Source organism: Oncorhynchus masou, chromosome 11, assembly GCF_036934945.1.
Source record: "Oncorhynchus masou masou isolate Uvic2021 chromosome 11, UVic_Omas_1.1, whole genome shotgun sequence".
In the NCBI taxonomy this organism is placed as follows: domain Eukaryota; kingdom Metazoa; phylum Chordata; class Actinopteri; order Salmoniformes; family Salmonidae; genus Oncorhynchus; species Oncorhynchus masou.
The window spans coordinates 54,423,444-54,449,648 of record NC_088222.1 but is presented as its reverse complement, the minus strand read 5'-3'; the positions used below and the strand labels follow the sequence as shown (position 1 = coordinate 54,449,648).

At 43.7% G+C, this 26,205-nt stretch overlaps 2 protein-coding genes and 1 long non-coding RNA gene across 17 annotated transcripts in view; 2 read left to right on the top strand and 1 right to left on the bottom strand.

Moving 5' to 3' along the window:
* Positions 1–26,205, bottom strand: part of LOC135548842 (disks large homolog 2-like) — a 437,518-nt gene that overhangs the window by 215,477 nt on the left and 195,836 nt on the right. The gene's annotated exons all lie outside the window — the stretch shown is intronic.
* LOC135548849 (uncharacterized) lies at positions 986–9,153 on the top strand. 3 transcript variants are annotated; one of them, XM_064978871.1, is made up of 13 exons: positions 986–1,158; positions 1,323–1,451; positions 1,580–1,731; positions 1,813–1,889; positions 2,125–2,327; positions 5,701–5,762; positions 5,833–5,907; positions 6,040–6,078; positions 6,190–6,264; positions 6,538–6,642; positions 6,733–6,867; positions 7,054–7,341; positions 8,355–9,153. In XM_064978871.1, exons 6-12 carry the CDS (start codon positions 5,709–5,711, stop codon positions 7,234–7,236), a joined length of 666 nt encoding a protein of 221 aa, XP_064834943.1. In that variant the 5' UTR covers positions 986–1,158; positions 1,323–1,451; positions 1,580–1,731; positions 1,813–1,889; positions 2,125–2,327; positions 5,701–5,708; the 3' UTR covers positions 7,237–7,341; positions 8,355–9,153. The 3 variants fall into 3 exon arrangements, with proteins under 3 accessions (XP_064834943.1, XP_064834944.1, XP_064834942.1); XM_064978872.1 differs by having other exon boundaries at positions 986–1,451; positions 2,125–2,179; positions 2,267–2,327; XM_064978870.1 differs by lacking the exons at positions 986–1,158; positions 1,323–1,451; positions 1,580–1,731; positions 1,813–1,889; positions 2,125–2,327 and having other exon boundaries at positions 5,593–5,762.
* On the top strand, positions 9,467–15,745 carry LOC135548851 (uncharacterized). The gene is made up of 10 exons (XR_010456895.1): positions 9,467–9,551; positions 9,762–10,854; positions 10,983–11,134; positions 11,216–11,292; positions 11,528–11,582; positions 11,670–11,730; positions 15,048–15,109; positions 15,187–15,261; positions 15,394–15,432; positions 15,544–15,745. It is a non-coding gene; the product is annotated as an uncharacterized LOC135548851 (long non-coding RNA).

The following is a 26,205-nucleotide window of genomic DNA, read 5'->3' as shown; positions in this document are numbered from 1 at the left end:
TAGCTCACGTGTGTGTGTATGTTGCTAACCTAGCTAGTTAGCTCGCCATCAATAAAGTTCCCAATGTTACAACATGGCAGACAGCTGGAGCACCGACACGGGAGAAGCTGTCTATCGTTCCCGGGATGCTGTCAAAAACCTTACAATTAAGTAAGTTGCAGTTGGCGTTTGTGTGGCTTTTAGTCCTTGCATTGCCATTTCAAGCAATACACTGTCGTTAGCTAACGTTAGCTCTCAAAGCAGATGATGATAAACACCCAGTATATTTCTTGACATGATCCCTGAGTTTGCCATGAAAACATGGCATTTAGCTAGCTAAAATCCTGTTTACTTTGATTATATTTGCAATGGTGTTTACAGGATTCGTATTCAGAGAGTCACTTCCACAGCAGCCCTCTCCCAACACCTTCAGCAGCAGGTTTTGACTCAACAGGAGAGCGGAGACATTGAGCTGGACACCCTCAACTCCGTCTCAATCAGGTGTTAACACTGTTTTGAAACAGAAAGATGTTAGATGCTTCTTAGTTGAGTAGATGTTATTTTCGTGGCGGCTAGATATGGACCACAACATCTTGGTTTTGTTTTCATCCGGAGAGTTAGTGGTAGGCGGTCAGGAGAAGCTGTTCAGTCAGTGCCCTTATAACAAATAAGAATTTACTGTTTAAGATAGGTTGTTGCATAGTAAGGTGTGTGTGTGTGCACAATATGAAGTGGTTTTGTTCCAGAGTGAGTCAGTATGCCAGACTCCGCTGGAGAGACAATACCACAGAGATCATGATTCAGGAGCGGACCAGGGGCAGATGGAACTGCAGGATTTTCACCTACACCGATTCTGACTGCGACACCAATTGGGAAGGGGTGGTTTTTCAAAAGAATCTCCATTTCTGTAACAGTTCTGTAACCAAAGACTCTGGGAGACAGGAAGCAAGTATAGGGGAGGATTTTATAGGGGAGCTGGAGCAAACGTGACAATTTCATTATTCAAAACAAAGCATTTACCTATTTTCTGTCCAAAAGAAACGTTAGTGTTTTAAAGCTGTTTTTGATATCCTCACTACAGCACTCCCAGAGTATGGTGACGCAGGTCAAGTCCTATCCTACCTTACTGGCACATAGGAAGGCCAATGTCAGACACAGATGACAGGACAGACGCCCAGTGTAGGTCCCTGTTACTTACCAAAGTTAATTATTATCAAAGTGAATGTAATTGAAGCAGCAGTGATGCGTCGTGCTGCTTTGAAGACAAACAGTGTACCGGTATGTTCACATTACACCATACCCTTGTATGCAAAATGTGTTTGTGGTATTATGTTGGTCTGCAGTGGCAGCACCATCCCCAAGTCCAGGCTGATTACCTGGGACCCCTTGGAGGACTTTGTGAAGACCAGCCACATGGTCAACACACCTGTACAGACCATGCACATCATGGGGGACCTGGGACCAGCGGGCAAGTGAGTAGCACAAGGGGAAAAACCACTATGTAGCCTATACACTTATTACACTGCTTTGTACGTAATAACTTTGAAGTAGATTCCAATTCAGGCATTGAAAAGTGGCATTGTATTATTGTATTTCTCAGACCCTGGTTAAAAGGAGAAGGAATGCTTGTGCATGGTAAGAGCAGATGCAAATGGAGTGGTTACCATCAAACCAGAGTTCAACAAAGGCAAGGAGCACTACAGGCCAGTGACCCGCACCCGCTGAAGTCAAAATGTTTTACCCCTAGCTCAAGTAAGGGTCACTTACTTGGTAGCAGAATTCATACATTCCCAGCCATTTACTGTGTTATGATGCTGTTTGTTTGCACCCAAGGTTGAGACGGAGGGGGAGAAGAGAGAGGTGGGGCATCAGACCAGAGGAGACGGAACAGCAACAGTGCATATATAGACGTGAGTGACTGAGTGTGTTGTGTTGCTCACTGTTGGTGCACTGTAACAATACTTGTATTATAGTTCATCCCAAAATCAAAACTTGGAAGATGTTTTTGTATCCCAAAGTGGCCTCATGTCAGATTTGTCCTTATGCATGTACATACAGTACACTGATGAAATATTATTATAGTCTTTCAGGCAGGTTAGAGTCTTTTCTATGACGATGAGCTCTCCTCTCTTTTCCTCCTTTCAGCGTTATGTACGTCATAAAGACTACCTCAACAGCTTGGTTGGCCAGGACTGAAATGGTATGCATGTAGTTTCTAAAGATGACATCATCATCTGCCCTTGTAGCCCACACACTTGATAACCTCAACCACTGCTCCCTGCTCCAGAATTTACAATGTTGAATGATGCATTGCCCAACAAACTGCATATAATGGATCTAATTTACTGGTGAGTGGATGCTATTTCATTTCATTGCTGTAAGTAGTTAAGGAAAGAAAAACGGAATACATCAGTGTAATATAAATTGCCTGATTTATAAAGGTTGTATAAATCAAGAGTGCCAAGAGATTTGTCTACCGTATGTGTAGAAAAACACAAAGTACAAGCCAAAAGGAGTGGGCATACATTCAACTGACAATCTAAACCTTCTTGCATTGATTTGACCCTGAACTTTCAGAGTTTTATTGACTCTTCAAACCAAAAGCATCAGTGAAGAAACCGTGTACCTTTTAAGCACTACCTCAAACCCCATGTCCAAGTATATTACATTTCAACGTATAACAAATGAGAGAGCTCTGTCATTCAATGAGTTTTCTATGTTATCAATCTGTCAATGAAGACACTGGTGCCCCTGGGTGAACCATCAGACTCGGTCATGTTTGCTGTGAAACTCTGGGGGGCATTGACAGACAGACTGGAGAGAATGTTGAGAATGTAGATGTTGAGCCACTGGAGCCCAGTGACTGCTGGTTTGAGAGGCAGATGTCTGCCAATGACTGTGTCCGTGACTATGTCCATGGCCTTGACTGTGGCTGCAGCTGTGTTCATGTTCGTGACGTTACCCAAAGCTATGCTTAAGGTGCTTTCTCAGTACTCAGGGTGGGTGGACTGTCTTCCTTCTCTATTGATGTAGGGTCATACAGGACATCAATGTTAAGGGGCACAACTTTCCCTGGGGACAGGGAGACATCCCCCCCCCCCATTCTGAAACTACATTTTTGTCCCCCCCAGATGTATCATTGAAAGGTGATACAAAACGAGGCAAAAGTGTGTTTTAGGGCCATGAGGACACGGTTGGGTTGGTTGTTTGGACTATTTATCTGACCGGATGGGGAAGAAAACACTTCTAAAACCAAAGCTGTCCCTCAGCAGCCTGAACGGCATCTTCTTATCTAGGACTGATGCTCCAGCATCAGACATGTCTAGAAGTGGGTTCCAGCCCCTTCCGTATGTTTCACCAGAGCAAGATAAGGAGAATGTGTGACACAGTGATGGTAGATTTTCCAAACAAAACATCCCTTTATGCTCAGCATGAGGACTCAACACACATTTCAAGCATATTATTTATTTTAATTGAACCTTTATTTAACTAGGCAAGTCAGTTAAGAACAAATTCTTATTTACAATGATGGCCTACCCTGGCCAAACCCGGACAGAGCTGGGCCAATTGTGCACCGCCCTATGGGATTCCCAATAACGGCCAAATGTGATACAGCCTGGATTCAAACCAGGGACTGTAGACTGAGATGCAGTGCCTTAGACCACAGCGCCGCACATAAACATATTACCACTTAACTACACTATTAAGCCCACTTAAAGCTGTGACATACTGCAGTGTATCAGTTATTTTCAACCACAATAAGGTTGGAGTAAGGATAGAGATCTCCCCTGCTATGATGGGGTTGCAGAGGAAGAGAGTGTGGGACCAAAAGTGTTACTATGACCAGAAACAGCCAGGCCACGGCTAACATGGGTACACTGACCCCAAAAAGAAAGCCCTTAACCATAAGTGAGTACACTGTGGCCATACCCATAAGGGAGGGGGATACAGGAACTAACCCCTCCACTTGATTCTGGGCAGATGCACCAAACAGTACCAGCCCCATGGTTGTGTACGACACCCCTGTGTTGATAGAGAGCAGCTGAAACATGAGGAGAAACCAAACAGTGCCCACACTCTACTCAATCCCACCACAGAGGAGCACCAGAACCCCAATGCTGAGGAGTATCTGGGTCTCTGTCTGGTGGTGGAAGGAGTATGTGATGAGCTTGGAAGAGGAGAGGGTTAAACGGATATTATCGGTTTGACAGACATCAGCGGCATTGATGTGTTGTGCTCAAGCTTGCTGCTGAAGCCGACTGGCACAATATGTTACGTCATTAACGTTAGCTACACGTTGTAGCACGCTAGATAACGTTACAACAGACCCATTCAAAGTGGCTAGCTTGCTACTGAGCATGATTCTTGAGTCACTCAACCCCTCCTTGCTAAGGTACCATGCCCATTGGCAAAAACTGTAGTTCCAAGACTTTAGACATCTTCTGTAAAAACCGAAATATGTAGTGACTGAACAAAACTGATGATACTGTAACGAACCTGGGTTTATAAGCGCGGAAATGGACTCTGTCGCACGAACATGCTTTTGCGGCACAGACGATAGCGCGCCGGACCTCGGGCTAGAAGGTCCGAGGGTTCGAGACCTGCTCCCTGTCTGTTTCATTACAATACTATAATGACAGCAACAATGCCACTTGTTAGCCTGAACTCAGGAGTCAAACTCTTGAACCTCTGAACCACATCTTTCTAAACTATTCGGGGGATCATGTTGATGCTCAGTACAAACTTGTCAAACTACTAGAGGATAATCAAGCACAATACAAAATATCAGTAACGACACTTTCCCTCCAATATTGCACAACACTTTTGCGAAGACTTGAGAAGCTAGCTTGCTAAACCAAAACAAATGTACTGAACTTCCGCATTTGGATTAATCACTTTCACAACCACAAAGATACTGTTGCGCAGACCACGAAGTGCGTTAAAGGCAGTGCTGCATTTAAAGACACTTCCTTCCACCTGCTGGCTTGTGCCTGAAATGTGATGACCAAGGAGTCCTCAACAGCTCATGTGAGTTAGATAGAAAGTTAGATATATTTGATTGGACAGTTTAATAAAATAATAAAACCCGTTTAATTAAATAAAACGTGTCATGCCAGGGACAACACAATAAAGTAAACGGTTTCTATTGTGGTCCCTTAATGTTACTCAAAGTAAAACAATAATACAACAAAATATTTGTCAAGGAATGGTTTCTTCCTATTGATATCATGTTGGTCTATCTATGTAAAACGTCCAACCAACCAGCGATACAACCATTACTCAGTCAGTAAGATATAAAAAGCACATCACGTTCGTTATTGAGCTACAACCAGTGAAAATATGATACCACCAGTCCGGCTCCAAACAAGCGTTTTTCTTGTGACGTATTAAGCGCAGTCATAAAGCTGTGACCCAAAATGACGTAACCATGCATTAATTCACTACATAAACGGTGTTCAGATTTGATTTAATCTGTTCAATAGTTTTCTTCACTCAGGTTGTTGCAGGTAATCTTTGGCCTTTTGGGGCACCTCCTTCCCAACATATATATATATATATATATATATATATATATATATATATATATATATATATATATATATATATATATATATACATATATAGGGAATAGGGTGCCATTTGGGATGCCATCTTTGTGTGTGTGTCTGTGTGTCAAGGATGTGTTTTGAGTCAATTAATTGATGGAAATTTTTCCCCCAGAAAGAAAGATGGATCGTAATGATGAGAGAATCAAAAGAGCTTTAAGACGCCGTCCTTATGTGGTAAATATTTATTTGTTTTGTCCTGTTTTTGTTATATTATCACATTTTAAATTGAGTGTTGTGTTGACAGTTGAAACCAGTGAGGGTGAACACCCCTGATTCCGTGTTGTGGCCAACCGGCAAGGTGCACAGAAGGCCAAAGCCTGTAAGTCATATCTGACCTGAAACAAAAACACATACACATTAGTTATGCATTCTGCATGTACAAACTGCAGTTCTCAGAATTAAAGCAAATGCAGATATCCCTATCTAACTTCATTGAATGCTGTCTTGACAGTCTAATTCAGTGCAGACCCCTCAGATCCACAAAAGGCCTGTAAGTCACATTCAAATTCAACCACATAACAGTCCTTATATTATTTATTGATACACAATTCAAGGCCAATATGAGCAAAGCAGTGTTGAATTCATTCTTTACTGTTAACAGCCAATCATTGTGAGCTATGGGCAGGACCAGACATCTGGGGATGGATGGAGCATCTATCCAGAGCCTCTCAGCCAGGTCATCTCTGCTGTTCCCATACAACAGATAGACCAATCTGTTGATTCATATGGCCATTTTGGTTGGCTTGGTTGAATTGACAATTATCCATTCGAGATGCTAAAGAATCCTGTACTATGGAAGATCTTTTGCCCCACCCCTAATGTTATGGGAGTTGCATTTATTTTCAGTTACCCATGTATTACTCACTACTTGTACAACCATGTTGGATTGCCTACATATTCTATGTATTCTATGGCTGCCATGAGTACATGCCTTTCTCTGTCTCCTCAGTCTGGAAGGGTGACTCGGATAATAGAGAGAGAATATCATGACGTGATCTCATCCTCCAGTTCTGATGACTTTTCCATCTACTCCTTCACTGACTGTGAATCTGAGGTAAAAGAGTTGTACCCTACCGTCCATGTCTTTGTTGAGTGACATCACTGGGAGGAAGATGGTCTCTGACTAGTTGACTCTGATACACAGTGTGATGATGAGGATCATGAAAGGAGGACACCAAAGCTGAAAGTTGAGAATGGAAAGGTGACAAAGCTTGATGTGAAGGATATGGACGAGGATGATGATCTGTCTCTCCACTCCTTCGATGAGTCAGACTTCCTGGTAAGTTCTGCATATTAAATATTTTATATATATATATACATGGGGGATTGGAAATTATGCAGACAATGACTTATTGAGTGTAGTCATGTATCTGCAATGTGTATAGAGTAGTTATAAAGTATTTCTACAGATTGTGTTGAACATAAGCACTTTCCTGATATGTTACTTTACTTTCTGGTCCTACAGAGCCCAGGGGAGGTCTCAGGTCCTGTATCTGTCAAGAATGGCCTCTCTCCTCTTGTAACCTCAGCACACCGGACACTGGCTGAAACCCTACGGGCCCTGCCCTCTGCTGTAGGCTCTCCCTACCCAGTAAATGTTCCAAGGCCTCGGAGTCCTCTCAACCCTGTCATTATCGCTCCGCCCTAAACAGAGAACTTTCCATACCGCCACAGCCCTCGCCTGGCTCCCATCACCAATGTGAGCGAGACCGGCAGGAAGCTGCTTCAGGAAATGGCTGGAGTGGCCCCACAGGTGAGAGGAAATACAAGAAGGGAATATTGGCCGTAAGTCCTTCTATAGTATAGCATAAGTCCTTCTCTAGTATAGTATAGCTCTAGGTATGGCAGGTCAAGAGAAGAGAGAACCCATAAACGTACATTACTTTATCTGCTTGTCCAAAATATTCAGGAAGGGAAGGTCAATAAGAAAAAGAAGTGCAAGGCCAAAAAGGAATTGAAGCAAGAGAAGGCCAGTAAGACGCAACAGATGAGAAATGTTGGAGAAAGTAAGGAGGAGGACAAGAAAGAGGAAAAGAAGAGTCTGAGGAAGAGGTGAGGAAATAGAGGAGGGAGAAGTGGAACATAACCAGGGAATACTAGACTAGAGAATTAGAGAAATAGAATGAGGTAGCAGAGAAAGAGCAGCTATCTGATGTGTAAGTGCAAACTTAAGCAATAAGGCACGAGGAGGTGTGATATATGGCCAATATATCACGGCAAAGGGCTGTTCTTAAGCACGATGCAATACACGGAGTGCCTGGATACAGCCCTTAGCCGTGGTATATTGGCCATATACCACAAACCCCGAGGTGCCTTATTGCTATTATTAACTGGTTACCAACTTAATTAGAGCAGTAAAAATAAATATTTTGTCAAACCCGTGGTATAAGGTCTGTTATAAACTGGGTGGTTCGAGCCCTGAATGCTGATTGGCTGACAGCCGTGGTATATCAGACCGTATACCACAGGTATGACAAATTATTTAATTTTACTGCTCTAATTACGTTGTTAACCAATTCATAATAGCAATAAGAAACCTGGGGGTTTGTGGTATATGGTCAATATACCACGGCTAAGGGCTGTATGCAGGCACTCCGTGTTGTGTTGTGCGTAAGAACAGTCCTTAGCTGTGGTATATTGGCCATATACCACACCCTCTCGTGCCTTATTGCTTAAATATACCACGGCTTTCAGCCAATCAGCATTCAGGGATCGAACCACCCAGTTTATAATACTATTTATTCTCCTGTGGTTTTTGATTGACAGGTTTCTTCAGTGGCTGCTGCCCAAACTGAGATGTTCAAAGACATAATGGCCAACTATTACTTCTACCACACACACGCACACACACACACACACATAGATTTTGAGTATTGGTTATTCCTACAACACACACAAACGTAATTTCAGAGACAGGAACTATGATTAGCAAAATACATATTTTGGTCTCATTCTTATATTTTGAGACATGCAGCATTTTTAATTTTTTTTACATTATATTGATCCCTATACAGCCTATGATAATGAGCTGGATTTACATGCTTAGGCGTGGAAATATAGCCAGGAGAAGCAGTGTCAACACCTCTACTCATACCATAAGTGCCTTGACATCTTTAGTAACCACAGAGAGATAAGACCTCTGTCTCCACAGTCTCATGCAAAGGACATCACCAACCTTAGGGCAGTGTCACTGGTATTGGGGTCTTCGGTCTCCTTTGGCCAAAGTGAAGAGTTGAGGGCCCCTTACTGGTCTCCTTGCAATATCTGGTCTCCCACACAGAGATGGAAATCTACACCTGTTTAGACCTTGGAGGATATGGCTTCAGATGAAAGACAGCAGAGAGATGCAGAACGTAAAAGCTTCAAACACTGTGATATGCAAATGTAGGACCATTGTACACTGAAGTGAAGCATGCATCTGGTCTGAAGCATGTCAAAAGAGTAGAAATGAACTGGGACTGGAGGAATACATCACATTTAAACTAAATTAGCATCCGTCTGATGTAGCTACACTCATCTGTACTTGAATTGTGCTGTTTGAAACGTGGTTTTCCAATAAAGATTTCTAAATTGCAGTTATTTGTGTCAGACAGATTATTATACCGATATTATTTTACCTGTTATCAGGGGGGGGGGGGATTTGGTCTGTTAATCTGGACTATCCCACGGTAGGTGGCGGTAGTGAACCAATAAATAGTTGTATTGCTCGCCTAAAACCCAACCAGGCTGGCAGACAGTTGTTACCATGCAACGAGCAGACGCTTGCGAAAATACTAGCTACAAAATTGGCAAAATTGCCTGCTGCTGTATACATAGCTCACGTGTGTGTGTATGTTGCTAACCTAGCTAGTTAGCTCGCCATCAATAAAGTTCCCAATGTTACAACATGGCAGACAGCTGGAGCACCGACACGGGAGAAGCTGTCTATCGTTCCCGGGATGCTGTCAAAAACCTTACAATTAAGTAAGTTGCAGTTGGCGTTTGTGTGGCTTTTAGTCCTTGCATTGCCATTTCAAGCAATACACTGTCGTTAGCTAACGTTAGCTCTCAAAGCAGATGATGATAAACACCCAGTATATTTCTTGACATGATCCCTGAGTTTGCCATGAAAACATGGCATTTAGCTAGCTAAAATCCTGTTTACTTTGATTATATTTGCAATGGTGTTTACAGGATTCGTATTCAGAGAGTCACTTCCACAGCAGCCCTCTCCCAACACCTTCAGCAGCAGGTTTTGACTCAACAGGAGAGCGGAGACATTGAGCTGGACACCCTCAACTCCGTCTCAATCAGGTGTTAACACTGTTTTGAAACAGAAAGATGTTAGATGCTTCTTAGTTGAGTAGATGTTATTTTCGTGGCGGCTAGATATGGACCACAACATCTTGGTTTTGTTTTCATCCGGAGAGTTAGTGGTAGGCGGTCAGGAGAAGCTGTTCAGTCAGTGCCCTTATAACAAATAAGAATTTACTGTTTAAGATAGGTTGTTGCATAGTAAGGTGTGTGTGTGTGCACAATATGAAGTGGTTTTGTTCCAGAGTGAGTCAGTATGCCAGACTCCGCTGGAGAGACAATACCACAGAGATCATGATTCAGGAGCGGACCAGGGGCAGATGGAACTGCAGGATTTTCACCTACACCGATTCTGACTGCGACACCAATTGGGAAGGGGTGGTTTTTCAAAAGAATCTCCATTTCTGTAACAGTTCTGTAACCAAAGACTCTGGGAGACAGGAAGCAAGTATAGGGGGAGGATTTTATAGGGGGAGCTGGAGCAAACGTGACAATTTCATTATTCAAAACAAAGCATTTACCTATTTTCTGTCCAAAAGAAACGTTAGTGTTTTAAAGCTGTTTTTGATATCCTCACTACAGCACTCCCAGAGTATGGTGACGCAGGTCAAGTCCTATCCTACCTTACTGGCACATAGGAAGGCCAATGTCAGACACAGATGACAGGACAGACGCCCAGTGTAGGTCCCTGTTACTTACCAAAGTTAATTATTATCAAAGTGAATGTAATTGAAGCAGCAGTGATGCGTCGTGCTGCTTTGAAGACAAACAGTGTACCGGTATGTTCACATTACACCATACCCTTGTATGCAAAATGTGTTTGTGGTATTATGTTGGTCTGCAGTGGCAGCACCATCCCCAAGTCCAGGCTGATTACCTGGGACCCCTTGGAGGACTTTGTGAAGACCAGCCACATGGTCAACACACCTGTACAGACCATGCACATCATGGGGGACCTGGGACCAGCGGGCAAGTGAGTAGCACAAGGGGAAAAACCACTATGTAGCCTATACACTTATTACACTGCTTTGTACGTAATAACTTTGAAGTAGATTCCAATTCAGGCATTGAAAAGTGGCATTGTATTATTGTATTTCTCAGACCCTGGTTAAAAGGAGAAGGAATGCTTGTGCATGGTAAGAGCAGATGCAAATGGAGTGGTTACCATCAAACCAGAGTTCAACAAAGGCAAGGAGCACTACAGGCCAGTGACCCGCACCCGCTGAAGTCAAAATGTTTTACCCCTAGCTCAAGTAAGGGTCACTTACTTGGTAGCAGAATTCATACATTCCCAGCCATTTACTGTGTTATGATGCTGTTTGTTTGCACCCAAGGTTGAGACGGAGGGGGAGAAGAGAGAGGTGGGGCATCAGACCAGAGGAGACGGAACAGCAACAGTGCATATATAGACGTGAGTGACTGAGTGTGTTGTGTTGCTCACTGTTGGTGCACTGTAACAATACTTGTATTATAGTTCATCCCAAAATCAAAACTTGGAAGATGTTTTTGTATCCCAAAGTGGCCTCATGTCAGATTTGTCCTTATGCATGTACATACAGTACACTGATGAAATATTATTATAGTCTTTCAGGCAGGTTAGAGTCTTTTCTATGACGATGAGCTCTCCTCTCTTTTCCTCCTTTCAGCGTTATGTACGTCATAAAGACTACCTCAACAGCTTGGTTGGCCAGGACTGAAATGGTATGCATGTAGTTTCTAAAGATGACATCATCATCTGCCCTTGTAGCCCACACACTTGATAACCTCAACCACTGCTCCCTGCACCAGAATTTACAATGTTGAATGATGCATTGCCCAACAAACTGCATATAATGGATCTAATTTACTGGTGAGTGGATGCTATTTCATTTCATTGCTGTAAGTAGTTAAGGAAAGAAAAACGGAATACATCAGTGTAATATAAATTGCCTGATTTATAAAGGTTGTATAAATCAAGAGTGCCAAGAGATTTGTCTACCGTATGTGTAGAAAAACACAAAGTACAAGCCAAAAGGAGTGGGCATACATTCAACTGACAATCTAAACCTTCTTGCATTGATTTGACCCTGAACTTTCAGAGTTTTATTGACTCTTCAAACCAAAAGCATCAGTGAAGAAACCGTGTACCTTTTAAGCACTACCTCAAACCCCATGTCCAAGTATATTACATTTCAACGTATAACAAATGAGAGAGCTCTGTCATTCAATGAGTTTTCTATGTTATCAATCTGTCAATGAAGACACTGGTGCCCCTGGGTGAACCATCAGACTCGGTCATGTTTGCTGTGAAACTCTGGGGGCATTGACAGACAGACTGGAGAGAATGTTGAGAATGTAGATGTTGAGCCACTGGAGCCCAGTGACTGCTGGTTTGAGAGGCAGATGTCTGCCAATGACTGTGTCCGTGACTATGTCCATGGCCTTGACTGTGGCTGCAGCTGTGTTCATGTTCGTGACGTTACCCAAAGCTATGCTTAAGGTGCTTTCTCAGTACTCAGGGTGGGTGGACTGTCTTCCTTCTCTATTGATGTAGGGTCATACAGGACATCAATGTTAAGGGGCACAACTTTCCCTGGGGACAGGGAGACATACTCCCCCCCATTCTGAAACTACATTTTTGTCCCCCCAGATGTATCATTGAAAGGTGATACAAAACGAGGCAAAAGTGTGTTTTAGGGCCATGAGGACACGGTTGGGTTGGTTGTTTGGACTATTTATCTGACCGGATGGGGAAGAAAACACTTCTAAAACCAAAGCTGTCCCTCAGCAGCCTGAAAGGCATCTTCTTATCTAGGACTGATGCTCCAGCATCAGACATGTCTAGAAGTGGGTTCCAGCCCCTTCCGTATGTTTCACCAGAGCAAGATAAGGAGAATGTGTGACACAGTGATGGTAGATTTTCCAAACAAAACATCCCTTTATGCTCAGCATGAGGACTCAACACACATTTCAAGCATATTATTTATTTTAATTGAACCTTTATTTAACTAGGCAAGTCAGTTAAGAACAAATTCTTATTTACAATGATGGCCTACCCTGGCCAAACCCGGACAGAGCTGGGCCAATTGTGCACCGCCCTATGGGATTCCCAATAACGGCCAAATGTGATACAGCCTGGATTCAAACCAGGGACTGTAGACTGAGATGCAGTGCCTTAGACCACAGCGCCGCACATAAACATATTACCACTTAACTACACTATTAAGCCCACTTAAAGCTGTGACATACTGCAGTGTATCAGTTATTTTCAACCACAATAAGGTTGGAGTAAGGATAGAGATCCCCCCTGCTATGATGGGGTTGCAGAGGAAGAGAGTGTGGGACCAAAAGTGTTACTATGACCAGAAACAGCCAGGCCAGGGCTAACATGGGTACACTGACCCCAAAAAGAAAGCCCTTAACCATAAGTGAGTACACTGTGGCCATACCCATAAGGGAGGGGGATACAGGAACTAACCCCTCCACTTGATTCTGGGCAGATGCACCAAACAGTACCAGCCCCACGATTGTGTACAACACCCCTGTGTTGATAGAGAGCAGCTGAAACATGAGGAGAAACCAAACAGTGCCCACACTCTTCTCAATCCCACCACAGAGGAGCACCAGAACCCCAATGCTGAGGAGTATCTGGGTCTCTGTCTGGTGGTGGAAGGAGTATGTGATGAGCTTGGAAGAGGAGAGGGTTAAACGGATATTATCGGTTTGACAGACATCAGCGGCATTGATGTGTTGTGCTCAAGCTTGCTGCTGAAGCCGACTGGCACAATATGTTACGTCATTAACGTTAGCTACACGTTGTAGCACGCTAGATAACGTTACAACAGACCCATTCAAAGTGGCTAGCTTGCTACTGAGCATGATTCTTGAGTCACTCAACCCCTCCTTGCTAAGGTACCATGCCCATTGGCAAAAACTGTAGTTCCAAGACTTTAGACATCTTCTGTAAAAACCGAAATATGTAGTGACTGAACAAAACTGATGATACTGTAACGAACCTGGGTTTATAAGCGCGGAAATGGACTCTGTCGCACGAACATGCTTTTGCTGCACAGTCGATAGCTCGCCGGACCTCGGGCTAGAAGGTCCGAGGGTTCGAGACCTGCTCCCTGTCTGTTTCATTACAATACTATAATGACAGCAACAATGCCACTTGTTAGCCTGAACTCAGGAGTCAAACTCTTGAACCTCTGAACCACATCTTTCTAAACTATTCGGGTGATCATGTTGATGCTCAGTACAAACTTGTCAAACTACTAGAGGATAATCAAGCACAATACAAAATGTCAGTAACGACACTTTTCCTCCAATATTGCACAACACTTTAGCCAAGACTTGAGAAGCTAGCTTGCTAAACCAAAACAAATGTACTGAACTTCCGCATTTGGATTAATCACTTTCACAACCACAAAGATACTGTTGCGCAGACCATGAAGTGCGTTAAAGGCAGTGCTGCATTTAAAGACACTTTTTTCCACCTGCTGGCTTGTGCCTGAAATGTGATGACCAAGGAGTCCTCAACAGCTCATGTGAGTTAGATAGAAAGTTAGATATATTTGATTGGACAGTTTAATAAAATAATAAAACCCGTTTAATTAAATAAAACGTGTCATGCCAGGGACAACACAATGAGGTAAACGGTTTCTATTGTGGTCCCTTAATGTTACTCAAAGTAAAACAATAATTCAACAAAATATTTGTCAAGGAATGGTTTCTTCCTATTGATATCATGTTGGTCTATCTATGTAAAACGTCCAGCCAACCAGCGATACAACCATTACTCAGTCAGTAAGATATAAAAAGCACATCACGTTCGTTATTGAGCTACAACCAGTGAAAATATGATACCACCAGTCCGGCTCCAAACAAGCGTTTTTCTTGTGACGTATTAAGCGCAGTCATAAAGCTGTGACCCAAAATGACGTAACCATGCATTAATTCACTACATAAACGGTGTTCAGATTTGATTTAATCTGTTCAATAGTTTTCTTCACTCAGGTTGTTGCAGGTAATCTTTGGCCTTTTGGGGCACCTCCTTCCCAACATATATATATATATACATATATAGGGAATAGGGTGCCATTTGGGATGCCATCTTTGTGTGTGTGTGTCTGTGTGTGAGTCAGGATGTGTTTTGTGTCTATTAATTGATGGAAATGTTTCCCTCAGAAAGAAAGATGGATCGTAATGATGAGAGAATCAAAAGAGCTTTAAGACGCCGCCCTTATGTGGTAAATATCAAATATTTTTTTGTTTTGTCCTGTTTTTGTTATATTATCACATTTTAAATTGAGTGTTGTGTTGATAGTTGAAACCAGTTAGGGTGAACACCCCTGATTCCGTGTTGTGGCCAACCGGCAAGGTGCACAGAAGGCCAAAGCCTGTAAGTCATATCTGACCTGAAACAAAAACACATACACATTAGTTATGCATTCTGCATGTACAAACTGCAGTTCTCAGAATTAAAGCAAATGCAGATATCCCTATCTAACTTCATTGAATGCTGTCTTGACAGTCTAATTCAGTGCAGACCCCTCAGATCCACAAAAGGCCTGTAAGTCACATTCAAATTCAACCACATAACAGTCCTTATATTATTTATTGATACACAATTCAAGGCCAATATGAGCAAAGCAGTGTTGAATTCATTCTTTACTGTCAACAGCCAATCATTGTGAGCTATGGGCAGGACCAGACATCTGGGGATGGATGGAGCATCAATCCAGAGCCTCTCAGCCAGGTCATCTCTGCTGTTCCCATACAACAGATAGACCAATCTGTTGATTCATATGGCCATTTTGGTTGGCTTGGTTGAATTGACAATTATCCATTCGAGATGCTAAAGAATCCTTTACTATGGAAGATATTTTGCCCCACCCCTAATGTTATGGGAGTTGCATTTATTGCATTTTCAGTTACCCATGTATTACTCACTACTTGTACAACCATGTTGGATTGCCTACATAGTCTATGTATTCTATGGCTGCCATGAGTACATGCCTTTCTCTGTCTCCTCAGTCTGGAAGGGTGACTCGGATAATACAGAGAGAATATCATGACGTGATCTCATCCTCCAGTTCTGATGACTTTTCCATCTACTCCTTCACTGACTGTGAATCTGAGGTAAAAGAGTTGTACCCTACCGTCCATGTCTTTGTTGAGTGACATCACTGGGAGGAGGATGGTCTCTGACTAGTTGACTCTGATACACAGTGTGATGATGAGGATCATGAAAGGAGGACACCAAAGCTGAAAGTTGAGAATGGAAAAGTGACAAAGCTTGATGTGAGGGATATGGACGAGGATGATGATCTGTCTCTCCACTCCTTCGATGAGTCAGACTTCCTGGTAAGTTCTGCATAATAAATATTTTATATATATATATACATGGGGGATTGGAAATGATGCAGACAATTACTTAAATCAAATCAAATTTTATTTGTCACATACACATGGTTAGCAAATGTTAATGCGAGTGTAGCGAAATGCTTGTGCTTCTAGTTCCGACAATGCAGTAATAACCAACAAGTAATCTAACTAACAATTCCTAAACTACTGTCTTATACACAGTGTAAGGGGATAAAGAATATGTACATAAGGATATATGAATGAGTGATGGTACAGAGCAGCATAGGCAAGATACAGTAGATGGTATCGAGTACAGTATATACATATGAGATGAGTATGTAAACAAAGTGGCATAGTTAAAGTACTTATTGAGTGTAGTCATGTATCTGCACTGTGTATAGAGTAGTTATAAAGTATTTCTACAGATTGTGTTGAACATAAGCACTTTCCTGATATGTTACTTTACTTTCTGGTCCTACAGAGCCCAGGGGAGGTCTCAGGTCCTGTATCTGTCAAGAATGGCCTCTCTCCTCTTGTAACCTCAGCACACCGGACACTTGCTGAAGCCCTACAGGCCCTGCCCTCTGCTGTAGGCTCTCCCTACCCAGTAAATGTTCCAAGGCCTCGGACTCCTCTCAACCCTGTCATTATCGCTCCGCCCCAAACAGAGAACTTTCCATACCGCCACAGCCCTCGCCTGGCTCCCATCACCAATGTGAGCGAGACCGGCAGGAAGCTGCTCCAGGAAATGGCTGGAGTGGCCCCACAGGTGAGAGGAAATACAAGAAGGGAATATTGGCCGTAAGTCCTTCTCTAGTATAGTATAGCTCTAGGTATGGCAGGTCAAGAGAAGAGAGAACCCATAAACGTACATTACTTTATCTGCTTGTCCAAAATATTCAGGAAGGGAAGGTCAATAAGAAAAAGAAGTGCAAGGCCAAAAAGGAATTGAAGCAAGAGAAGGCCAGTAAGACGCAACAGATGAGAAATGTTGGAGAAAGTAAGGAGGAGGACAAGAAAGAGGAAAAGAAGAGTCTGAGGAAGAGGTGAGGAAATAGAGGAGGGAGAAGTGGAACATAACCAGGGAATACTAGACTAGAGAATTAGAGAAATAGAATGAGGTAGCAGAGAAAGAGCAGCTATCTGATGTGTAAGTGCAAACTTAAGCAATAAGGCACCAGGAGGTGTGATATATGGCCAATATATCTCTGCAAAGGGCTGTTCTTAAGCACGACGCACCACGGAGTGCCTGGATACAGCCCTTAGCCGTGGTATATTGGCCATATACCACAAACCCCCGAGGTGCCTTATTGCTATTATTAACTGGTTACCAACTTAATTAGAGCAGTAAAAATAAATATTTTGTCAAACCCGTGGTATAAGGTCTGTTATAAACTGGGTGGTTCGAGTCCTGAATGCTGATTGGCTGACAGCCGTGGTATATCAGACCGTATACCACAGGTATGACAAATTATTTAATTTTACTGCTCTAATTACGTTGTTAACCAATTCATAATAGCAATAAGAAACCTTGAGGGTTTGTGGTATATGGCCAATACACCACGGTTAAGTGCTGTATCCAGGCACTCCGTGTTGTGTCGTGCGTAAGAACAGCCCTGAGCTGTGGTATATTGGCCATATACCACACCCCCTCGTGCCTTTTTGCTTAAATATACCACGTCTTTCAGCCAATCAGCTTTCAGGGATCGAACCACCCAGTTTATAATACTATTTATTCTCCTGTGGTTTTTGATTGACAGGTTTCTTCAGTGGCTGCTGCCCAAACTGAGATGTTCAAAGACATAATGGCCAACTATTACTTCTACCACACACACACACACACACACACACACACACACACACACACATAGATTTTGAGTATTGGTTATTCCTACAACACACACAAACGTAATTTCAGAGACAGGAACTATGATTAGCTAAATACATATTTTGGTCTCATTCTTATATTTTGAGACATGCAGCATTATTTTTTTTTTTAATGATATTTATCCCTATACAGCCTATGATAATGAGTTGGATTTACATGCTTAGGCTTGGAAATATAGCCAGGAGAAGCAGGGTCAACACCTCTACTCATGCCATAAGTGCCTTGACATCTTTGGTAACCACAGAGAGATAAGAGCACTGTCTCCACAGTCTCATGCAAAGGACATCACCAACCTTAGGGCAGTGTCACTGGTATTGGGGTCTTCGGTCTCCTTTGGCCAAAGTGAAGAGTTGAGGGCCCCTTACTGGTCTCCTTGCAATATCTGGTCTCCCACACAGAGATGGAAATCTACACCTGTTTAGACCTTGGAGGATATGGCTTCAGATGAAAGACAGCAGAGAGATGCAGAACGTAAAAGCTTCAAACACTGTGATATGCAAATGTAGGACCATTGTACACTGAAGTGAAGCATGCATCTGGTCTGAAGCATGTCAAAAAAGTAGAAATGAACTGGGACTGGAGGAATACATCACATTTAAACTAAATTAGCTTGTATCTGAGTTAGCTCCACTCATCTGTACTTGAATTGTGCTGTTTGAAACGTGCATTTCCAATAAAGATTTCTAAATTGCAGTTATTTGTGTCAGACAGATTTTTGTCTTAATTAATTACATCAGGGGTTCTTAAACTTTTACATCAAGGGAATATTATTATACTGATATTACCTTACCTGTTATCAGTGGGGGGTTATCTGCTGCTCTGGACTGTATCCCACGGTTGGTGGCGGTAGTGAACCAATAAATAGTTGTATTGGTCGCCAGAAGCCAGAAACCCAACCAGACCAGCAGACAGTTGTTACCATGCAACGAGTAGATGCTTGCGAAAAGTACGAGCAAAAAATTGGCAAAATTGCCTGCTGCTGTATACATAGCTTGCGTGTGTGTGTATGTTGCTAACCTGGCTAGTTAGCTCGCCATCAATAAAGTTCCCAATGTTACAACATGGCAGACGGCTGGAGCACCGACACGGGAGAAGCTGCCTATCGTTCCCGGGATGCTGTCAAAAACCTTACAATTAAGTAAGTTGCAGTTGGCGTTTGTGTGGCTTTTAGTCCTTGCATTGCCATTACAAGCAATACACTGTCGTTAGCTAAGGTTAGCTCTCAAAGCACACCCAGTATATTTCTTGACCTGATCCCTGAGTTTGCCATGAAAACATGGCATTTAACTAGCTAGAATCCTGTTTACTTTGTTTATATTTACAATGGTGTTTACAGGATTCGTATTCAGAGAATCACCTCCACAGCAGCCCTCTCCCAACACCTTCCGCAGCAGGTTTGGACTCAACAGGAGAGGGGAGGCATTGAGCTGGACACCATCCACTCACAGGCTCAATCAGGTGTGAACACAGTTTTGAAACATGAAGATGATGTTAGATATTTTTAAACAGAAATATGTCAGATGCTTCTTAGTTGAGTAGATGTCATTTTCGTGGTGACTAGATATGGACCACAACATCTTGGTTTTGTTTCAGCCAGAAATGATGAGGAGGAGTTTGTGGTAGTCTGGCAGGAGAAGCTGTTCAGTCAGTGTCCTTATAACAACTAAGAATTTACTGTTTAGGATAGTTTGATGTTGCATAGTAAGGTGTGTGTGTGTGTGTGTGTGTGCACAATATGAAGTGGTTTTGTTCCAATGTGAGTCAGTATGCCAGACTCCGCTGGAGAGACAATACCACACAGAGATCATGGCTCAGGAGCGGACCAGGGGCAGATGGAACTGCAGGATTTTCACCTACACCGATTCTGACTGCTACACCAATTTGGAAGGGGTGGTTTTCAACAGAATCTCCTTTTCTGTAACGGTTCTGTAACCAAAGACGCTGGGAGACGGGAAGCAAGTATAGGGGGAGGATTTATTAATAAATAGACATGAAACTAAAGACGAACAGTGTCTGGACAAGAGAAACAAAACAACCTCGATGCAGACATGGGAATGAAACTGAGGAAGTGACAGATATAGGGGAGGTAATCAATGACGCGATGGAGTCCAGATGAGTCTGATGAAGCGCTGGTGCGCGTAAAAATGGTGACAGGTGTGCGTAATGATGAGCAGCCTGGCGACCTCGAGCGCCAGAGAGAGGGAGCTGGAGCAGGCGTGACAATTTCATTATTCAAAACAAAGCATTTACCTATTTTCTGTCCAAAAGAAGCGTTAGTGTTTTAAAGCTGTTTTTGATATACTCACTACAGCATTCCCAGAGTATGGTGACGCAGGTCATGTCCAATCCTACCTTACTGGCACATAGGATGGCCAATGTCAGACACAGACGACAGGACAGACGCCCAGTGTAGGTCCCTGTTACTCACCAAAGTGAATTATTATTAAAGTGAATGTAATTGAAGCAGCATTGATGTGTCGTGCTGCTTTGAAGACAAACAGTGTACCGGTATGTTCACATTACACCATACCCTTGTATTCAAAATGTGTTTGTGGTATTCTGTTGGTCTGCAGTGACCGCACAATCCCTAAGTCCAGGCTGATTACCTGGGACCCCTCGGAGGACTTTGTGAAGACCAGCCTGCACATCATGGGGAACCTGGGACGAGCGGGCAAGTGAGTAGCACAAGGGGAAAAACCACTATGTAGCCTATACACTTATTACACTGCTTTGTATGTAATAACTTTGAAGTAGATTCCAATTCAGGCATTGAAAAGTGGCATTTTATTATTGTATTTCTCAGACTTGGCCAAAAGGAGAAGGAATGCTTGTCTGCACGATAAGAGCAGATGGAAATGGAGTGGTTACCATCAAATCGGACTTCAACAAATGCAAGGAGCCCTACAGGCCAGTGACCCGCACCCGCTGAAGTCAAAATGTTTTACCCCTAGCTCAAGTAAGGGCCACTTACTTGGTAGCAGAATTCATACATTCCCAGCAATTTACTGTGCTATGATGCTGTTTGTTTGCACCCAAGGTTGAGACGGAGGGGGAGAAGAGGGAGGTGTGGCGTCAGACCAGAGGAGACGGAACAGCAACAGTGCATATATAGACGTGAGGGACTGAGTGTGTCGTGTTATTCACTGTTGGTGCACTGTAATAATACTTGTATTATAGTTCATCCCAAAATCAAAACTTGGAAGATGTTTTTGTATCCCAAAGTGGCCTCATGTCAGATTTGTTCTTATGTATGTACATACAGTACACTGATGAAATATTATTATAGCCTTTCAGGCAGGTTAGATTATTTCCTATGACGATGACCTCTCCTCTCTTTTCCTCCTTTCAGCGTTATGTACGTCATAAAGACTACCTCAACAGCTTGGTTGGCCAGGGCTGAAATGGTATGCATGTAGTTTGTAACAGATCTTTAACACAAGTTGTTTCGTCAGCAAAGGTCATCTCAAATCCAATTTTATTTGTCACATGCGTAAAATAACAATTGCGAGGCTATATACAGGGTGTACCGGTACAGAGTCAATGTGCGGGGGCACCAGTTAGTCAAGATAATAGAGGTCATATGTACATGTAGGTAGAGGTAAAGTGACTATGCAGAGAGAAGCAGCAGCTTAAAACAGTGGGGGGGGGTGCAAAAATTCTGGGTAGCCATTTGATTCGCTGTTCAGGAGTCTTATGGCTTGGGGGTAGAAGCTGTTAAGAAGTCTTTTGGACCTAGACTTGGCGTTCCGGTACCGCTTGCCATGTGGTAGCAGAGAGAACATTTTATGACTATGGTGGCTGGAGTCTTTGATAGTTTTTAGGGCCTTCTTCTGACACCGCCTGGTATAGAGGTCCTGGATGGCAGGAAGCTTGGCTCCAGTGATGTACTGGGCTGTACGCACTGCCCTCTGTAGTGCCTTGCGGTGAAAGTCCGACCAGTTGCCATACCAGGCAGTGATTCAACCAGTCAGAATGCTCTCGATGGTGCAGCTGTAGAATTTTTTGAGGATCTGAGGACCCATGATAAATCTTTTCAGTCTCTTGTGGGGGAATAGGCTTTGTTGTGCCCTCTTCACGACTCTTGGTGTGTTTGGACCAAGATAGTTTGGTGATGTGGACACCAAGGAATTTGACGCTCTCAACCTGCTCCACTACAGCCCCGTCGATGAGAATTGGGGCGTGGTTAGTCCTCCTTTTCCTGTATTCCAAAATCATCTCCTTTGTCTTGATCACATTGAGGAAGAGGTTGTTGTCCTTGCACCACATTGTCATGTCTCTGACCTCCTTATAGTCTTTCTCGTCGTTGTCGGTGATCAGGCCTACCACTGTTGTCACCGGCCAACTTAATGATGGTGTTGGAGTCGTGCCAGGCCGTGCAGTCATGACTAAACAGGGAGTACAGGACGGGACTGAGCATGCACCCTACAGGTGCCCCCGTGTTGAGGATCAGCGTGGCGGATGTGTTGTTACCTACCCTTACCACCTGGGGGCGGCCCGTCAAGAAGTCCAGGATCCAGTTGTTGAGGGAGGGATTTAGTCCCAGAGTCCTTAGCTTAGTGATGAGCTTTGAGGGCACTATGGTGTTAAACGCTGAGATGTAGTCAATGAATAGCATTCTCACATAGGTGCTCCTTTTGTCCAATGGCAGTGTGGAGTGCAATAGAGATTGCATCATCTGTGGATCTGTTGGGCCGGTATGCAAATTGGATTGGATCTAGTGTTTCTGGGATAATGGTGTTGATGTGAGCCATGACCAGCCTTTCAAAGCACTTCATGGCTACAGACGGGAGTGCTACGGGTTGGTAGTCATTTCGGCAGGTTACCTTAGTGTTCTTGGGCACAGGGACTATGGTTGTCTGCTTGAAACATGTTGGTAGTACAGACTCAGACAGGGAGAGGTTGAAAATGTCAGTGAAGACACTTGCCAGTTGGTCAGCGCATGCTCGGAGTATACGGCCTGGTAATCCTCCTGGCCCTGCGGCCTTGTGAATGTTGACCTGTTTAAAGGTTTTACATTGGCTGGAGAGAGCGTGATCACACAGTCGTCTGGAACAGCTGATGCTCTCATGCATGTTTCATTGTTACTTGCCTCGAAGCGAGCATATTAGTTATTTAGCTCGTCTGGTAGGCTCGTGTCACTGGGCAGCTCTCGGCTGTGCTTCCCTTTGCAGTCTGTAATAGTTTGCAAGCCCTGCCACATCTGACGAGCGTCAGAGCCGGTGTAGTACGATTAGATCTTAGTCCTGTATTGACATTTTGCCTTTTTGATGGTTCGTAGGAGGGCATAGTGGGATTTCTTATAAGCTTCCTGTTGTATAGCAAACTGTATTACTTATACAACTAATATAAGGACAGGACATGAGATGGAAGTAGAAATTAACGTGGGCATTGTTTAATGCATTTCACAGGAAGAACATTCCAAGCATTTCAACGTAGGTAAGCAAGGGGAGGTTATAGGTTCCCTAAAGGGACAAAACTAGAATATCAATACACATTCCTCCCCCTTTACCTCTGGTGACTCATTAGGAAAAAGTAAATATTCACTGTTTTGCCTATTGTTTTCTTTTTAATATAAGTTCTCTTAATGTAAATAAATGAACTTTTCAGAATAACCTTTTCTAAACTAGGGATAGAGGGTAGACTGCCTCAGTCCCCAGACTTAACCCTGGGGTGTATTCTTCCCTAATGTCGGAGGTTAGTCTGAACTAAATAGTCAACCTGTCAGGGGGTATTCTTTCTCTTGCAGGGTAATGACGACATACAGTTGAGTCTACAGTCACATTATTTCTGAGTCTGAGTGGTGATGGTGTATGCCCAGACTGGGGTGCAACAGTACCCTGAGTAGACACTCTGGCTGGTGCAGGTGAGTCTGGAGCACTTTCCACATTTGTAGGTTGCTGCAGTGGATGTTCAGGTGAGAGCTCGTAGTCATGGTAGGTCTCCAGTAGCTGATCTTGGTTTGTCACTTGACACGAGCCATCTCTGAGGTTGGTTCCTGGCAACAGTTGATCTGTGTAGGAAACAGGTCCTGTTTGTGCAACCACTGTGGCAGGTATTTGGACCTTTGCAGTAGTTCCGAGCAAGAACTCTCTCTCTCCAGATATGAAGCTTCTGTCTTTTGCTTTGCTCCGTCTCTCCACCTGTGCTCTCTGTTGTGTCTGAACAACCTGTCTCGTCTTTGGAGGTCTCAGGAGGTCGAGTCGCATCCGAAGCTATCTTTTCTTCATGGCTGACCCGGGTGTCACTTTGGTTGTAGAGTGGGGAGTGTTTCTGTAGGTTAACAGGAAGGTGTTTAGATGCCTATTGAGGGAGCCGTTCCCTTGTGATGATTTTAAAGCTTGCTTTGTCGTTTGGACAAACCTTTCAGCGAGGCCGTTCGTTGCATGGTGATACAGCGCTGACTTGATGTGCTGAATTCCATTTGCTTCCATGAATGACCGGAACTCTTCAGACACCAGTTGGGGGCCATTATCACTAACGAGTTGCGTTGGCAAGCCGAAGTGACTGAAGATTGACCGTAGCTCTTCGATGGTTCTCTCCGCTGAGGTGCTCTTCATCACTGTGACCTCAGGCCATTTGCTGTGTGCGTCAACTACGACTAAGAACATACGATCCTCCAGTGGGCCTGCATAGTCTATGTGGACTCGCTGCCAAGGCTCCTCTGGGAAGTCCCATGGGTGTAGTGGTGCTAGCTGGCCTGCCGAGCCATGTTCCTCATCTTTTGACATGCAGAACATGACTTGACCTTGTCTTCGATAGCTGCGTCCAGACCTGGCCACCAAAAGAAGCTGCATACAATCTCCTTCATTCGCACCATGCCACAGTGCCCTCAATGGAGTTCTTCAAGCACCTGCCTTCTCAGTGGCGGCGGTATGATGACTCGAAAACCCCACAGCAAGGGAAGTCTTGAGAGGCCGTCTGCATTGCAGTGCTGCTCAGACCTTCTGTACTTGATATCGTACTGGTGAGCAGATAACAACAACGCCCGTCGCTGCATGTGGCTGGTTGCAAGCGCCGGAATGCCGGTGTGGGGACCAATGATGGAGGTGAGGGGTCTATGGTCCGTCAGCAGTGTGAATCATTGGCCAAACAGAAACGGTTAACATTTCTTAACTCCAAACACAATGGCAAGTGCTTCATGCTCTATCTGTGCATAATTGCTCTCGGCTTTACTTAAGGTCCATGATGCGAAAGCAATTGGCCTTTCTTCACCTGATGGCATGATGTGTGAGACAACCGCACCAACGCCATAAGGCGATGCATCACATGCCAACCGTAATGGCAAGTTGGGGTTAAAGTGGGTTAGGGCCTCTGACTGAGCTAAGGCTGTTTTCACTTTCTTGAAGGCCTCCTCACATCTGTCTGTGCACTTCCACTGTTTGGTTTTGTTCAAAAGTTCAAGCAGTGACTTTAACATGTTAGCTAGGTTTGGCACAAACTTTGCGTAGTATGTCAGCAGTTCTAAGAATGATCTCAACTGACTCACGTTCTGTGGGGATGGAGCTTCCGCAACGGCCTTCACCTTCGATGGCGCCTTGTGGAGCCCCGTACTGTCGATGACGTGGCCCAGGTACTCAACAGAGGAACGGAAAAACTTGCATTTGTCCTTCCGGACCCTCAGACCGTACTCCTCCAATCTCTGTAGTGTAGCTTTCAGGTTTCTCAGGTGCTCCTGCCTCCGCGTCTATGCCGGTGATGAGTAGATCATCGAGGTAACATTGGACCCCAGTGAGCCCGCTCAGTATCTGGTCCATAGCTCTCTGAAACAAGGCCGGAGCTGAGGTGATTCCAAAAGGAAGCCTCCGGTACCTGTACAGTCCTTTGTGAGACACTATGGTCAACAGTTCTTGCATCTGTAGACATAAGTCTATCTTACTGAATTTTTGTCCTCCATTTAAACCACAAAAGAGATTGTCAATGATGGGTAGTGGATATTTTTCAGCAGTCAAGACTGGGTTAATGGTGACTTTGAAATCACCACAGAGTGATCCATCTTTTTTTATGACTGGAACAACGGGTGTAGCCCATTCACTAACATTCACTGGGTCCAATACTCCACTCTCGACGAGTCTGTTTAGCTCAATTTCAACT